This window comes from Oncorhynchus kisutch, unplaced genomic scaffold, assembly GCF_002021735.2.
Source record: "Oncorhynchus kisutch isolate 150728-3 unplaced genomic scaffold, Okis_V2 scaffold699, whole genome shotgun sequence".
In the NCBI taxonomy this organism is placed as follows: Eukaryota; Metazoa; Chordata; class Actinopteri; order Salmoniformes; family Salmonidae; genus Oncorhynchus; species Oncorhynchus kisutch.
The window spans coordinates 82,775-100,620 of NW_022262644.1; the positions used below are offsets into that span (position 1 = coordinate 82,775).

Genomic DNA, 17,846 nt, shown 5'->3' on the forward strand with positions numbered 1-17,846 from the left:
AGACTAATGATTAGGCCCTACACCCCAGGTTGTTTAGACTAATGATTAGGCCCTACACCCCAGGTTGTAGACTAATGACTATACCCTACACCCCAGGTTGTAGACTAATGATTAGGTCCTACACCCCAGGTTGTAGACTAATGACTAGGCCCTACACCCCAGGTTGTAGACTAATGATTAGGCCCTACACCCCAGGTTGTTTAGACTAATGATTAGGCCCTACACCCCAGGTTGTTTAGACTAATGATTAGGCCCTACACCCCAGGTTGTAGACTAATGACTAGGCCCTACACCCCAGGTTGTAGACTAATGATTAGGCCCTACACCCCAGGTTGTAGACTAATGACTAGGCCCTACACCCCAGGTTGTAGACTAATGATTAGGCCCTACACCCCAGGTTGTAGACTAATGACTAGGCCCTACACCCCAGGTTGTTTAGACTAATGATTAGGCCCTACACCCCAGGTTGTAGACTAATGATTAGGCCCTACACCCCAGGTTGTAGACTAATGATTAGGCCCTACACCCCAGGTTGTAGACTAATGACTAGGCCCTACACCCCAGGTTGTAGACTAATGATTAGGCCCTACACCCCAGGTTGTAGACAAATGATTAGGCCCTACACCCCAGGTTGTAGACTAATGATTAGGCCCTACACCCCAGGTTGTAGACTAATGATTAGGCCCTACACCCCAGGTTGTAGACTAATGATTAGGCCCTACACCCCGGGTTGTAGACTAATGATTAGGCCCTACACCCCAGGTTGTAGACTAATGATTAGGCCCTACACCCCAGGTTGTAGACTAATGACTAGGCCCTACACCCCAGGTTGTAGACTAATGACTATACCCTACACCCCAGGTTGTAGACTAATGACTATACCCTACACCCCAGGTTGTAGACTAATGATTAGGTCCTACACCCCAGGTTGTAGACTAATGATTAGGCCTTACACCCCGGGTTGTTTAGACTAATGATTAGGCCCTACACCCCAGGTTGTAGACTAATGATTAGGCCCTACACCCCAGGTTGTAGACTAATGATTAGGCCCTACACCCCGGGTTGTTTAGACTAATGATTAGGCCCTACACCCCAGGTTGTAGACTAATGATTAGGCCCTACACCCCGGGTTGTAGACTAATGATTAGGCCCTACACCCCGGGTTGTTTAGACTAATGATTAGGCCCTACACCCCAGGTTGTAGACTAATGACTAGACCCTACACCCCGGGTTGTAGACTAATGATTAGGCCCTACACCCCGGGTTGTAGACTAATGATTAGGCCCTACACCCCGGGTTGTAGACTAATGACTAGGCCCTACACCCCAGGTTGTAGACTAATGATTAGGCCCTACACCCCAGGTTGTAGACTAATGACTAGGCCCTACACCCCAGGTTGTAGACTAATGATTAGGCCCTACACCCCAGGTTGTGGACTAATGATTAGGCCCTACACCCCAGGTTGTAGACTAATGATTAGGCCCTACACCCCAGGTTGTAGACTAATGACTAGGCCCTACACCCCAGGTTGTAGACTAATGATTAGGCCCTACACCCCAAGTTGTAGACTAATGATTAGGTCCTACACCCCAGGTTGTAGACTAATGATTAGGCCCTACACCCCAGGTTGGAGACTAATGATTAGGCCCTACACCCCAGGTTGTAGACTAATGATTAGGCCCTACACCCCAGGTTGTAGACTAATGACTAGGCCCTACACCCCAGGTTGTAGACTAATGATTAGGCCCTACACCCCAGGTTGTAGACTAATGACTAGGCCCTACACCCCAGGTTGTAGACTAATGACTAGGCCCTACACCCCAGGTTGTAGACTAATGATTAGGCCCTACACCCCAGGTTGTAGACTAATGATTAGGCCCTACACCCCAGGTTGTAGACTAATGATTAGGCCCTACACCCCAGGTTGTTTAGACTAATGATTAGGCCCTACACCCCAGGTTGTTTAGACTAATGATTAGGCCCTACACCCCAGGTTGTAGACTAATGATTAGGCCCTACACCCCAGGTTGTAGACTAATGATTAGGCCCTACACCCCAGGTTGTAGACTAATGACTAGGCCCTACACCCCAGGTTGTAGACGAATGATTAGGCCCTACACCCCAGGTTGTAGACTAATGATTAGGCCCTACACCCCAGGTTGTAGACTAATGATTAGGCCCTACACCCCAGGTTGTTTAGACTAATGATTAGGCCATACACCCCAGGTTGTAGACTAATGACTAGGCCCTACACCCCAGGTTGTAGACTAATGATTAGGCCCTACACCCCAGGTTGTAGACTACTGATTAGGCCCTGCACCCCAGGTTGTAGACTAATGACTAGACCCTACACCCCAGGTTGTAGACTAATGATTAGGCCCTACACCCCAGGTTGTAGACTAATGATTAGACCCTACACCCCAGGTTGTAGACTAATGATTATACCCTACACCCCAGGTTGGAGACTAATGATTAGGCCCTACACCCCAGGTTGTAGACTAATGATTAGGTCCTACACCCCAGGTTGTAGACTAATGATTAGGTCCTACACCCCAGGTTGTAGACTAATGATTAGGCCTTACACCCCAGGTTGTAGACTAATGACTAGGCCCTACACCCCAGGTTGTAGACTAATGATTAGGCCCTACACCCCAGGTTGTAGACTAATGACTAGGCCCTACACCCCAGGTTGTTTAGACTAATGATTAGGCCCTACACCCCGGGTTGTAGACTAATGATTAGGCCCTATGCCCTGGGTTGTAGACTAATGATTAGGCCCTACACCCCAGGTTGTAGACTAATGATTAGGCCCTACACCCCGGGTTGTAGACTAATGAATAGGCCCTACACCCCGGGTTGTAGACTAATGATTAGGCCCTACACCCCAGGTTGTAGACTAATGACTAGGCCCTACACCCCAGGTTGTTTAGACTAATGATTAGGCCCTACACCCCGGGTTGTAGACTAATGATTAGGCCCTATGCCCTGGGTTGTAGACTAATGATTAGGCCCTACACCCCAGGTTGTAGACTAATGATTAGGCCCTACACCCCGGGTTGTAGACTAATGAATAGGCCCTACACCCCGGGTTGTAGACTAATGATTAGGCCCTACACCCCAGGTTTGCAGTGAACATTCAGTTGTCACACGCTTATTTCTTTGTGATGGTCTTAGCTACTATAATATATATTATATATATATATTTTTTTTATCCAACAGAGACCCCCCCCCCCCCCCACCCGGGAATAAGACAGAACAACAATGGGTCTGTTTGATAAACTAGCTGGCTGGTTGGGGCTGAAGAAGAAGGAAGTGAATGTTCTGTGTCTGGGATTGGACAACAGCGGCAAGACCACTATCATCAACCAACTCAAACCATCCAATGTAAGTCTACGCTGGTAGCCTGGATCAATTACGCCTACTTACTTAATGATCTAGGATGAGAATGAGTTAGTGGTTTGCTGTGATATAGTATGACCTTATAAAGATATAGCTTGTTAAACCCACATACAGTGGGGGAGAACAAGTAGTTGATACACTGCCGATTTTGCAGGTTTTCCTACTTACAAAGCATGTAGAGGTCTGTAATTTTTAGCATTGGTCTGTATGGAGGAGTGGGCTAAAATCCCTGCTGCAGTGTGTGCAAACCTGGTCAAGAACTACAGGAAACGTATGATCTCTGTAATTGCAAACGAAGGTTTCTGTACCAAACATTAAGTTCTGCTTTTCTGATGTATCAAATACTTATGTCATGCAATAAAATGCTAATTAATTCCTTAAAAATCATACAATGTGATTTTCTGGATTTTTGTTTTAGATTCCGTCTCTCACAGTTGAAGTGTACCTATGATAAAAATTACAGACCTCTTTGTAAGTAGGAAAACCTGCAAAATCGGCAGTGTATCAAATACTTGTTCTCCCCACTGTATATACAGGTGTAAAAAAAAATGAAGACACTTTAGGATTGGTTTTCAGAGGATAAGGATTCCTTCTCCTCCTGAAGAGGGATGGTGGAGAGAGGAACAAGGAGACACCGCAGGGGGAGAGGTAGAGAAGAGGGGGAGATGGAGAGAGGTAGAGAAGAGGAGATGGAGGAGGAGATGGAGAGAGAGGAGAGAAGATGGAGAGAGAGAGGAGGAGATGGAGGGAGAGAGAGGAGGAGATGGAGGGAGAGAAGAGGAGATGGAGGGAGAGAGAGGAGGAGCGAGAGAGAGAGGAGGAGATGGAGGGAGAGAAGAGGAGATGGAGAGGAGGAGATTGAGAGAGAGAGGAGGAGATGGAGAGAGAGAGGAGGAGATGGAGGGAGAGAAGAGGAGATGGAGAGGAGGAGATTGAGAGAGAGAGGAGGAGATGGAGGGAGAGAAAGGAGGAGCGAGAGAGAGGAGGAGATGGAGAGAGAGAAGAGGAGATCTTATTTACTGTTAAATTAACCTTCCATTGTTACACATCGTTTTTTTGGTTCAGATTTAAAGACTACAGTTGTGAATCTAGCCATGGTGCCTTTACCAAGATCAGAAACCATCAGGAACAACTAGAAACCTCTGGACTGTCCCCAAGACGTTTGGAGTGGACAGGAAGTGGTTGATGCAGAGAGAGAAGAAGAAGAAGACCAGGGATGAGGGATATCAGGGATAGAATACCTCCAAGACATTTGGAGTGGACAGGAAATGGTTGATGCAGAGAGAGAAGAAGAAGAAGAAGACCAGGGATGAGGGACATCAGGGATAGATGACCTCCAAGACGTTTGGAGTGGACAGGAAGTGGTTGATGCAGAGTGAGAAGAAGAAGAAGACCAGGGATGAGGGACATCAGGGATAGATGACCTCCAAGACGTTTGGAGTGGACAGGAAGTGGTTGATGCAGAGAGAGAGAGCAGCATGCACTACTAATCTATTGCTGTGTAATTCACCACTACTAATCTATTCCTGTGTAATGAACCACTACTAATCTATTCCTGTGTAATTAACCACTACTAATCTATTCCTGTGTAATTAACCACTACTAATCTATTCCTGTGTAATTAACCACTACTAATCTATTCCTGTGTAATGAACCACTACTAATCTATTCCTGTGTAATTAACCACTACTAATCTATTCCTGTGTAATTAACCACTACTAATCTATTCCTGTGTAATTAACCACTACTAATCTATTGCTGTGTAATTAACCACTACTAATCTATTCCTGTGTAATTAACCACTACTAATCTATTCCTGTGTAATTAACCACTACTAATCTATTCCTGTGTAATTAACCACTACTAATCTATTCCTGTGTAATTATCCACTACTAATCTATTCCTGTGTAATTAACCACTACTAATCTATTCCTGTGTAATTAACCACTACTAATCTATTCCTGTGTAATTAACCACTACTAATCTATTCCTGTGTAATTATCCACTACTAATCTATTCCTGTGTAATTAACCACTACTAATCTATTCCTGTGTAATGAACCACTACTAATCTATTCCTGTGTAATTAACCACTACTTTTTATTTATTAATATATATTTTTATTTAACCAGGTAGGCTAGTTGAGAACACCTTTATTTAACCAGGTAGGCTAGTTGAGAACACCTTTATTTAACCAGGTAGGCCAGTTGAGAACACCTTTATTTAACCAGGTAGGCCAGTTGAGAACACCTTTATTTAACCAGGGAGGCTAGTTGAGAACACCTTTATTTAACCAGGTAGGCTAGTTGAGAACACCTTTATTTAACCAGGTAGGCCAGTTGAGAACACCTTTATTTAACCAGGTAGGCTAGTTGAGAACACCTGTATTTAACCAGGTAGGCTAGTTGAGAACACCTTTATTTAACCAGGTAGACTAGTTGAGAACACCTTTATTTAACCAGGTAGGCTAGTTGAGAACACCTTTATTTAACCAGGTAGGCTAGTTGAGAACACCTTTATTTAACCAGGTAGGCCAGTTGAGAACACCTTTATTTAACCAGGTAGGCCAGTTGAGAACACCTTTATTTAACCAGGTAGGCTAGTTGAGAACACCTTTATTTAACCAGGTAGGCCAGTTGAGAACACCTTTATTTAACCAGGTAGGCTAGTTGAGAACACCTTTATTTAACCAGGTAGGCCAGTTGAGAACACCTTTATTTAACCAGGTAGGCCAGTTGAGAACACCTTTATTTAACCAGGTAGGCTAGTTGAGAACACCTTTATTTAACCAGGTAGGCCAGTTGAGAACACCTTTATTTAACCAGGTAGACTAGTTGAGAACACCTTTATTTAACCAGGTAGGCCAGTTGAGAACACCTTTATTTAACCAGGTAGACTAGTTGAGAACACCTTTATTTAACCAGGTAGGCCAGTTGAGAACAAGTTCTCATTTACAACTGCGACCTGGCCAAGATAAAGCAAAGCAGTGCAACATGAACAACACAGAGTTACACATGGAATAAAACAAACATACAGTCAATAATACAGTAGAAAAAAGTCTATATACAGTGTGTGCAAATGTAGTAAGAATAGGGAGGTAAGGCAATAAATAGGCCATAGTGGCGAAGTAATTACAATTTAGCAATTGAACACTGGACTGATAGACGTGCAGAAGATGAATGTGCAAGTAGAGATACTGGGGTTGCAAAGGAGCACAAAAAAATACAATATGGGGATGAGGTAGTTGGATGAGCTATTTACAGATGGGCTGTGTACAGGTACAGTGATCGGTACGCTGCTCTGACTCCAACTTCAGTGATTTTTGCAATTCGGTCCAGTCATTGGCAGCAGAGAACTGGAAGGAAAGGCGGCCAAAGAAGGTGTTGGCTTTGGGGATGATCAGTGAGATATACCTGCTGGAGCGCGTGCTACGGGTGGGTGTTGTTATGGTGACCAGTAAGCTGAGATAAGGCGGAGCTTTACCTAGCAGAGACTTGTAGATGACCTGTAGCCAGTGGGTTTGGCAACGAATATGAAGCGAGGACCAGCCAATGAGAGCATACAGGTCGCAGTGGTGGGTAGTGTATGGAGCTTTGGTGACAAAACGGATGGCACTGTGATAGACTGCATACAATTAGCTGAGTAGAATATTGGAAGCTATTTTGTAAATGACATCGCCGAATTCAAGGATTGGTAGGATGGTCCGTTTTATGAGGGTATGTTTGGCAGCATGAGTGAAGGATGCTTTGTTGCGAAATAGGAAGCCGATTCTAGATTTAATTTTGGATTGGAGATGTTTGATATGAGTCTGAAGGAGAGTTTACAGTCTAACCAGACTGTAGTTGTCCACATATTCTAAGTCAGAGCCGTCCAGATTAGTGACACCAATGTCAATCTATTCCTGTGTAATTAACCACTACTAATCTATTCCTGTGTCATGCAGGCCCAGACACAAGACATCGTCCCGACCATTGGCTTCAGCATCGAGAAGTTCAAGACATCAAGGTAATCAATAAGACAATAATGGATGAGTCTTCTTCCAGTCTTCTAAATCCTCCTCTTCTCTCCAGTCTTCTAAATCCTCCTCTTCTCTCCAGTCTTCTAAATCCTCCTCTTCTCTCCAGTTCTAAATCCTCCTCTTCTCTCCAGTCTTCTATATTTCTCCTCTTCTCTCCAGTCTTCTAAATCCTCCTCTTCTCTCCAGTCTTCTAAATCCTCCTCTTCTCTTCAGTTCTAAATCCTCCTCTTCTCTCCAGTCTTCTATATTCTCCTCTTCTCTCCAGTCTTCTATATTCTCCTCTTCTCTCTAGTCTTCTAAATCCTCCTCTTCTCTCCAGTCTTCTAAATCCTCCTCTCCTATCCAGTCTTCTAAATCCTCCTCTTTTCTCCAGTCTTCTAAATCCTCCTCTTCTCTCCAGTCTTCTAAATCCTCCTCTTCTCTCCAGTTCTAAATCCTCCTCTTCTCTCCAGTCTTCTAAATCCTCCTCTCCTATCCAGTCTTCTATATTCTCCTCTTCCCTCCAGTCTTCTAAATCCTCCTCTTCTCTCCAGTCTTCTAAATCCTCCTCTTCTCTCCAGTCTTCTATATTCTCCTCTTCTCTCCAGTCTTCTAAACCCTCCTCTTCTCTCCAGTCTTCTAAATCCTCCTCTTCTCTCCAGTCGTCTATATTCTCCTCTTCTCTCCAGTCTTCTAAACCCTCCTCTTCTCTCCAGTCTTCTAAATCCTCCTCTTTTCTCCAGTCTCTCCTTCACAGTGTTCGACATGTCTGGCCAAGGGCGATACAGAAACCTCTGGGAACATTACTACAAGTGAGTCTGTTCACACACACACACACACACACACACACACACACACACACACACACACACACACACACACACACACACACACACACACGCAGTGACACACACACACACATATATACACATTCACACACAGTGACAAACGCGCTCACACACACACTCATATACTGACACCCACACTGAAACACACACACACACGGTAGGTAGTACTGACAGTGAATCATGTTGACCCTTGCCCCCTCTCTCCCACCAGGGAGGGTCAAGCCATCATCTTTGTGGTGGACAGTGGAGACAAGTTGAGGATGGTGGTCGCTAAAGAGGAACTGGACACCCTCCTGAACCACCCAGGTGAATCATCTTCCTCATTATACACTCCTGAACCACCCAGGTGAATCATCTTCCTCATTATACACTCCTGAACCACCCAGGTGAATCTTCTTCCTCATTATTCACTCCTCAACCACCCAGGTGAATCATCCTCCTCATTATTCACTCCTCAACCACCCAGGTATCAATTTAACGACTAACCAACACATGATAACGTGAACCGAGCCAATAGTATTCTTGGAAACCAGATCCGAGAGACTGTCAAGACTGTTGTTGTTTTTTATGCTGGTTAATTATCATTATATGCAGGCAGTTTATTTAACGTAATGTCCCTTTACCTCCACAGTTTAACGCCTGGTCTTTTTAACGTAATGTCCCTTTACCTCCACAGTTTAACGCCTGGTCTTTTTAACGTAATGTCCCTTTACCTCCACAGTTAATGCCTGGTCTTTTTAACGTAATGTCCCTTTACCTCCACAGTTTAACGCCTGGTCTTTTTAACGTAATGTCCCTTTACCTCCACAGTCTAACGCCTGGTCTTTTTAACGTAATTTCCCTTTACCTCCACAGTTTAACGCCTGGTCTTTTTAACGTAATTTCCCTTTACCTCCACAGTTTAACGCCTGGTCTTTTTAACGTAATTTCCCTTTACCTCCACAGTTTAACGCCTGGTCTTTTTAACGTAATGTCCCTTTACCTCCACAGTTAACGCCTGGTCTTTTTAACGTAATGTCCCTTTACCTCCACAGTTAACGCCTGGTCTTTTGTTGTGTTGATCTGTAGATTAACACTGTTATACCCACATGGTCCCTATCAAGGGCACAGCTATTAACCACAGACTGTACAGTACCTGAGAGACCTTACAAATAATTGTATGTGTTGTCATTTTTATTTATTTTTTTACTATTGGGGGGTATTAGGGGGTATTGTGTGAAGGTCAGTGACCCCCCCTAAAAATCTGAATTGATTCCATTTTAAATTCCACCCTGTAATACTTTCTGAATGTTTGTGTCCCTGATTCTAAGCACCGACAGATCCCCCCGATTCTAACCTTGTCTCTGTAGATGTAAAGCACCGCTGATTCTAACCATGTCTCTGTAGATGTAAAGCACCGCTGATTCTAACCTTGTCTCTGTAGATGTAAAGCACCGCCTGATTCTAACCTTGTCTCTGTAGACGTAAAGCACCGCCTGATTCTAACCTTGTCTCTGTAGACGTAAAGCACCCCCTGATTCTAACCTTGTCTCTGTAGACGTAAAGCACCACCTGATTCTAACCTTGTCTCTATAGTCGTAAAGCACCGGCTGATTCTAACCTTGTCTCTGTAGACGTAAAGCACCGCCTGATTCTAACCTTGTCTCTGTAGACGTAATGCACCCCCTGATTCTAACCTTGTCTCTGTAGACGTAAATCACAGACAGATCCCCCTGATTCTAACCTTGTCTCTGTAGACGTAAAGCACCCCCTGATTCTAACCTTGTCTCTGTTGACGTAATGCACCGCCTGATTATAACCTTGTCTCTGTTGACGTAATGCACCGCCTGATTATAACCTTGTCTCTGTTGACGTAATGCACCGCCTGATTATAACCTTGTCTCTGTTGACGTAAAGCACCCCCTGATTCTAACCTTGTCTCTGTTGACGTAATGCACCGCCTGATTCTAACCTTGTCTCTGTTGACGTAATGCACCGCCTGATTATAACCTTGTCTCTGTTGACGTAAAGCACCCCCTGATTCTAACCTTGTCTCTGTAGACTTAAAGCACCGCCTGATTCTAACCTTGTCTCTGTAGACGTAATGCACCGCCTGATTCTAACTTTGTCTCTGTAGATGTAAAGCACCGCCTGATTCTAACCTTGTCTCTGTAGACGTAAAGCATCGACAGATCCCCCTGATTCTAACCTTGTCTCTGTAGATGTAAAGCACCGCCTGAATCTAACCTTGTCTCTGTAGACGTAAAGCACCGACAGATCCCCCTGATTCTAACCATGTCTCTGTAGATGTAAAGCACCCCCTGATTCTAACCTTGTCTCTGTAGACGTAAAGCACCCCCTGATTCTAACCTTGTCTCTGTAGACGTAAAGCACCCCCTGATTCTAACCTTGTCTCTGTAGACGTAAAGCACCGCCTGATTCTAACCTTATCTCTGTAGACGTAAAGCACCCCCTGATTCTAACCTTATCTCTGTAGACGTAAAGCACCGCCTGATTCTAACCTTGTCTCTGTAGACGTAAAGCACCGGCGGATCCCCCTGCTGTTCTTTGCCAACAAGATGGACGTGAGAGACGCCCTATCTTCAGTCAAGGTCTCCCAGCTCCTCTGCCTGGAGAACATCAAGGACAAGCCCTGGCACATCTGGTAGATTACTGCACCTGTACATAGCCCACCTGTACATAGCCCACCTATAATTTAGCCCAAACAACTACCTCTTTCCCTACTGTATTTATTTATTTTGCTCCTTTGCACCCCATTATTTCTATTTCTACTTTGCACATTCTTCCACTGCAAATCTACCATTCCAGTGTTTTACTTGCTATATTGTATTTACTTTGCCATCATGGCCTTTTTTGCCTTTACCTCCCTTCTCACCTCATTTACTCACATCGTATATAGACTTGTTTATACTGCATTATTGACTGTATGTTTGTTTTACTCCATGTGTAACTCTGTCGTTTTATCTGTCGAACTGCTTTGCTTTATCTTGGCCAGGTCGCAATTGTAAATGAGAACTTGTTCTCAACTTGCCTACCTGGTTAAATAAAGGTGTTCTCAACTTGCCTACCTGGTTAAATAAAGGTGTTCTCAACTGGCCTACCTGGTTAAATAAAGGTGTTCTCAACTAGCCTACCTGGTTAAATAAAGGTGTTCTCAACTAGCCTACCAGGTTAAATAAAGGTGTTCTCAACTAGCCTACCTGGTTAAATAAAGGTGTTCTCTACTAGCCTACCGGGTTAAATAAAGGTGTTCTCAACTAGCCTACCTGGTTAAATAAAGGTGTTCTCAACTAGCCTACCTGGTTAAATAAAGGTGTTCTCAACCTGCCTACCGGGTTAAATAAAGGTGAAATATATATATTTATATATTTAAAGATAGATGAGTTCTAAAACACCCAGAATCCATCTTGGCACACATTTCATGTTTCTAGACCAGCACCACTACGGTTCAGTCCGTTATAGCTCATTAGATTTCATCGGGTCTGTTTTTTAGTCCAACCTCCAGAACAGGCCTTTTTGGTTATATGACAAAACGTTGCCTTTCCTAATCGTTGTTGAAGCGCTGGTTTTCACTGACCTCTTTTGTTTCAGTGCCAGCGATGCTGTGAAAGGAGAAGGTTTACCTGAAGGCGTCGATTGGCTGCAAGGTGCGGCAGACTCTCTCTGTCTCTCGTGGTTTCAGAACCACTAAATGTGTTTGACTTGATTTCTCCATAGTTATGTGAAATGTAGAAACTAATAGCTTCATTTAAATTTAATTATTTCCATTTGACTTCCGTCTTTAGATGAAATGTCACTGTGAGTATTTGACGTCATCAGTGTTTAGTGTAGTAGACTGGCAGTAGAACCCCTTAATGAACCTCTAGTCCACATCATTAGTGTTTAGTGTAGTAGACTGGCAGTAGAACCCCTTAATGAACCTCTAGTCCACGTCATTAGTGTAGTAGACTGGCAGTAGAACCCTATAATGGACCTCTAGTCCACGTCATTAGTGTAGTAGACTGGCAGTAGAACCCCATAATGAACCTCTAGTCCACGTCATTAGTGTTTAGTGTAGTAGACTGGCAGTAGAACCCCATAATGAACCTCTAGTCCACATCATTAGTGTTTAGTGTAGTAGACTGGCAGTAGAACCCCATAATGAACCTCTAGTCCACGTCATTAGTGTAGTAGACTGGCAGTAGAACCCCATAATGAACCTCTAGTCCACGTCATTAGTGTAGTAGACTGGCAGTAGAACCCTATAATGGACCTCTAGTCCACGTCATTAGTGTTTAGTGTAGTAGACTGGCAGTAGAACCCCATAATGAACCTCTAGTCCACATCATTAGTGTTTAGTGTAGTAGACTGGCAGTAGAACCCCTTAATGAACCTCTAGTCCACGTCATTAGTGTAGTAGACTGGCAGTAGAACCCTATAATGGACCTCTAGTCCACGTCATTAGTGTTTAGTGTAGTAGACTGGCAGTAGAACCCCTTAATGAACCTCTAGTCCACGTCATTAGTGTTTAGTGTAGTAGACTGGCAGTAGAACCCTATAATGGACCTCTAGTCCACGTCATTAGTGTTTAGTGTAGTAGACTGGCAGTAGAACCCCATAATGAACCTCTAGTCTACGTCAATAGTGTAGTAGACTGGCAGTAGAACCCCATAATGAACCTCTAGTCCAAGTCATTAGTGTTTAGTGTAGTAGACTGGCAGTAGAACCCCATAATGAACCTCTAGTCCACGTCAATAGTGTAGTAGACTGGCAGTAGAACCCCATAATGAACCTCTAGTCCAAGTCATTAGTGTTTAGTGTAGTAGACTGGCAGTAGAACCCCATAATGAACCTCTAGTCCACGTCAATAGTGTAGTAGACTGGCAGTAGAACCCCATAATGAACCTCTAGTCCAAGTCATTAGTGTAGTAGACTGGCAGGAGAACCCCATAATGAACCTTTAATCCACGTCATTAGTGTAGTAGACTGGTAGTTGAACCCCATAATGAACCTCTAGTCCACGTCATTAGTGTAGTAGACTGGCAGTAGAACCCCATAATGAACCTCTAGTCCACGTCATTAGTGTTTAGTGTAGTAGACTGGCAGTAGAACCCCATAATGAACCTCTAGTCCACGTCATTAGTGTAGTAGACTGGTAGTAGAACCCCATAATGAACCTCTAGTCCACGTCATTAGTGTAGTAGACTGGCAGTAGAACCCCATAATGAACCTCTAGTCCACGTCAATAGTGTAGTAGACTGGCAGTAGAACCCTATAATGGACCTCTAGTCCACGTCATTAGTGTTTAGTGTAGTAGACTGGCAGTAGAACCCCATAATGAACCTCTAGTCCACGTCAATAGTGTAGTAGACTGGCAGTAGAACCCCATAATGAACCTCTAGTCCAAGTCATTAGTGTAGTAGACTGGCAGGAGAACCCCATAATGAACCTTTAATCCACGTCATTAGTGTAGTAGACTGGTAGTTGAACCCCATAATGAACCTCTAGTCCACGTCATTAGTGTAGTAGACTGGCAGTAGAACCCCATAATGAACCTCTAGTCCACGTCATTAGTGTTTAGTGTAGTAGACTGGCAGTAGAACCCCATAATGAACCTCTAGTCCACGTCATTAGTGTAGTAGACTGGTAGTAGAACCCCATAATGAACCTCTAGTCCACGTCATTAGTGTAGTAGACTGGCAGTAGAACCCCATAATGAACCTCTAGTCCACGTCATTAGTGTTTAGTGTAGTAGACTGGCAGTAGAACCCCATAATGAACCTCTAGTCCACGTCATTAGTGTTTAGTGTATTAGACTGGCAGTAGAACCCCATAATGAACCTCTAGTCCACGTCATTAGTGTTTAGTGTAGTAGACTGGCAGTAGAACCCCATAATGAACCTCTAGTCCACGTCATTAGTGTTTAGTGTAGTAGACTGGCAGTAGAACCCCATAATGAACCTCTAGTCCACGTCATTCCAGTCGTCTGCCTTGGTCACCTTTCTCCCTTTGTCACGTGTCTCTAGATCCCTATAAACCTTCCACTGTTCATAGCTCTTCTTATGCCCTCTTATAACCCTCCCCTTCTTAGAGAACAATATGAGATCTGATTGTTCCTCTGTTTTTGTTGTTGTTTCAATCCAGATCAAATCAGAACGATGAGAACGTGAGAGGTTGAGAGAACGACACGACGGGGAGGGGGGTGAGGAAGGGGGGAAATGCCATCGTCTGGGTGGCGTCATGGCAACACTGGAGTCCCTCGGGCGTTGACCCCCAATGGTGTAAATTCTCAACATGACTCCTACCACCAGCCACACACACACACACACACATGCCTCAGAAGAGTTGGAGCCAGCTATGACCTTCTGACCTTTAAAGATCAACCAGTCTGGATGGAGGACTAGCCTTTCCAACGGCCCCTGGAAATAGATAGTCTTTTCTTCAGATCATTAACACATCTTCCCACCAGTTTCTCTTTTCACCCTCATTTCAAATGACCCACTCCCAATAAACTAGTTTTAAATTGAGTATTGTTTTGTTATGGACTGATATTCTACAGTAATGTTTTGGACTGATATTCTACAGTAATGTTATGGACTGATATTCTACAGTAATGTTATGGACTGATATTCTACAGTAATGTTTTGGACTGATATTCTACAGTAATGTTATGGACTGATATTCTACAGTAATGTTATGGACTGATATTCTACAGTAATGTTTTGGACTGATATTCTACAGTAATGTTATGGACTGGTATTCTACAGTAATGTTATGGACTAATATTCTACAGTAATGTTTTGGACTGATATTCTACAGTAATGTTTTGGACTGATATTCTACAGTAATGTTATGGACTGATATTCTACAGTAATGTTATGGACTGATATTCTACAGTAATGTTATGGACTGATATTCTACAGTAATGTTTTGGACTGATATTCTACAGTAATGTTTTACACTGATATTCTACAGTAATGTTATGGACTGATATTCTACAGTAATGTTATGGACTGATATTCTACAGTAATGTTATGGACTGATAATCTACATTAATGTTATGGACTTAAATTTTACAGTAATTTTTTTACACTGATATTCTACAGTAATGTTTTGGACTGATATTCTACAGTAATGTTTTGGACTGATATTCTACAGTAATGTTATGGACTGATATTCTACAGTAATGTTATGGACTGATAATCTACATTAATGTTATGGACTGATAATCTACATTAATGTTATGGACTTAAGTTTTACAGTAATTTTTTTACACTGATATTCTACAGTAATGTTATGGACTGGTATTCTACAGTAATGTTTTGGACTAATATTCTACAGTAATGTTATGGACTAATATTCTACAGTAATGTTTTGGACTGGTATTCTACAGTAATGCCTACTTGGTACTCTCAAAACACTCGTTTATTATGTCATTTTCATGTTGGATTCTCCTGGTAATGAACTGTAGACCACCAGCGGAGGAAACTATGTATCGAATCACAACGATTGGTCTAAATGTTTGTGGGTTTAAATATACTGTGTGTTGTTGTTGTAGCTTAGCGTTTGCCAGGCTCATAGCATGACAACAGGAATAATATGATTTGTGTAATTCTTCATCAAAATTATATTTTTGTTATACTTGCAGTTCATATGACTCAAATGGTTGTACATTTAGACGTTGACAGACACTTCAGGGAAAAAAGGGCCAAAGAAGTTGTAAAATACGAAAACTCAAGACCCACAGGTTTTATCACAGCACACCTATGAATTAGTCCTTATTTATCTAATGTGGAGTTTCTCTTCTCCAACTGAGTCTTCACGTAGTGTTTCCAACGGTTCTGAGATGTCCATTTATTTGCATTGTACTGTTGAAGGTATGAGCAGAATTTGCGTGTATTTGACTGTGTTGTATCGGGTGAGGACAGATGGTATGTTGTCAGAGTATTAGTCTTCTACATGTTGTAAACAACAATGTAACATGTTGTGTTTTATTGATCTACCTTCCGTGATACATGGGAGAATGATAGATTAAAGAAATGTAGTCTCTCTCTCCTCTGTCTCCTCTCTGTCTGTCTCTCTCCTCTCTCTCTGTCTGTCTCTGTCTGTCTGTCTTTCTCTGTCTGTCTGTCTGTCTGTCTGTCTGTCTCTGTCTCTCTCCTCTCTGTCTGTCTGTCTGTCTGTCTGTCTGTCTGTCTGTCTGTCTGTCTGTCTGTCTGTCTGTCTGTCTGTCTGTCTGTCTGTCTGTCTGTCTCTGTCTCTCTCTCTCTGTCTCTCTCCTCTCTCTCTCTCTCTCTCTCTCTGTCTGTCTGTCTGTCTGTCTGTCTGTCTGTCTGTCTGTCTGTCTGTCTGTCTGTCTGTCTGTCTGTCTGTCTGTCTGTCTGTCTGTCTGTCTGTCTGTCTGTCTGTCTGTCTGTCTTTCTCTGTCTGTCTGTCTGTCTGTCTGTCTGTCTGTCTGTCTGTCTGTCTGTCTGTCTGTCTGTCTGTCTTTCTCTGTCTGTCTGTCTGTCTGTCTGTCTGTCTGTCTGTCTGTCTTTCTCTGTCTGTCTGTCTGTCTGTCTGTCTGTCTGTCTGTCTGTCTGTCTGTCTGTCTGTCTGTCTGTCTGTCTGTCTGTCTGTCTGTCTGTCTGTCTGTCTGTCTGTCTGTCTTCTCTGTCTGTCTGTCTGTCTGTCTGTCTGTCTGTCTGTCTGTCTGTCTGTCTGTCTGTCTCTGTCTCTATTCAATACTTTATTGACATGGCTCATTATTACTTACATTGTCAAAGTATAAATATAGAAAAATAAACTATATATATATATAATATTATTACAACGGATTTCGCTTGTCACGAGGCAAGAAGTTTGTCCCTCACTCCCTTCCATTGTTCCACGTGGTCATCAAAATGCGCCCAGCAAGTACGCCAGACAGAGAGAAAGAGGCAAAGCGAGAGGCTTTACTCCACCCAGAATCGTCACACGAAAAATAAATAAATGGACCAACAGCAATAATAATAGCAGTAGTGGACATGGGATTACCATTAACAACAACTACAACAGCAATAATAATAGTAGTAGTGGACATGGGATTACCATTAACAACAACTACAACAGCAATAATAATAGTAGTAGTGGACATGGGATTACCATTAACAACAACTACAACAGCAATAATAATAGCAGTAGTGGACATGGGATTACCATTAACAACAACTACAACAGCAATAATAATAGCAGTAGTGGACATGGGATTACCATTAACAACAACTACAACAGCAATAATAATAGTAGTAGTGGACATGGGATTACCATTAACAACAACTACAACAGCAATAATAATAGCAGTAGTGGACATGGGATTACCATTAACAACAACTACAACAGCAATAATAATAGCAGTAGTGGACATGGGATTACCATTAACAACAACTACAACAGCAATAATAATAGCAGTAGTGGACATGGGATTACCATTAACAACAACTACAACAGCAATAATAATAGCAGTAGTGGACATGGGATTACCATTAACAACAACTACAACAGCAATAATAATAGTAGTAGTGGACATGGGATTACCATTAACAACAACTACAACAGCAATAATAATAGCAGTAGTGGACATGGGATTACCATTAACAACAACTA

At 42.9% G+C, this 17,846-nt stretch overlaps 1 protein-coding gene across 1 annotated transcript; it reads left to right on the forward strand.

Moving 5' to 3' along the window:
* The first annotated feature begins 3,219 nt into the window (after nt 1–3,219).
* LOC116352998 (ADP-ribosylation factor-like protein 6) lies at nt 3,220–16,277 on the forward strand. Its single transcript, XM_031815914.1, has 7 exons — nt 3,220–3,384; nt 7,342–7,403; nt 8,139–8,207; nt 8,455–8,549; nt 10,758–10,887; nt 11,835–11,890; nt 14,367–16,277. Exons 1-7 carry the CDS (start codon nt 3,262–3,264, stop codon nt 14,390–14,392), a joined length of 561 nt encoding a protein of 186 aa, XP_031671774.1. The 5' UTR covers nt 3,220–3,261; the 3' UTR covers nt 14,393–16,277.
* The last annotated feature ends 1,569 nt before the right edge of the window (nt 16,278–17,846 follow it).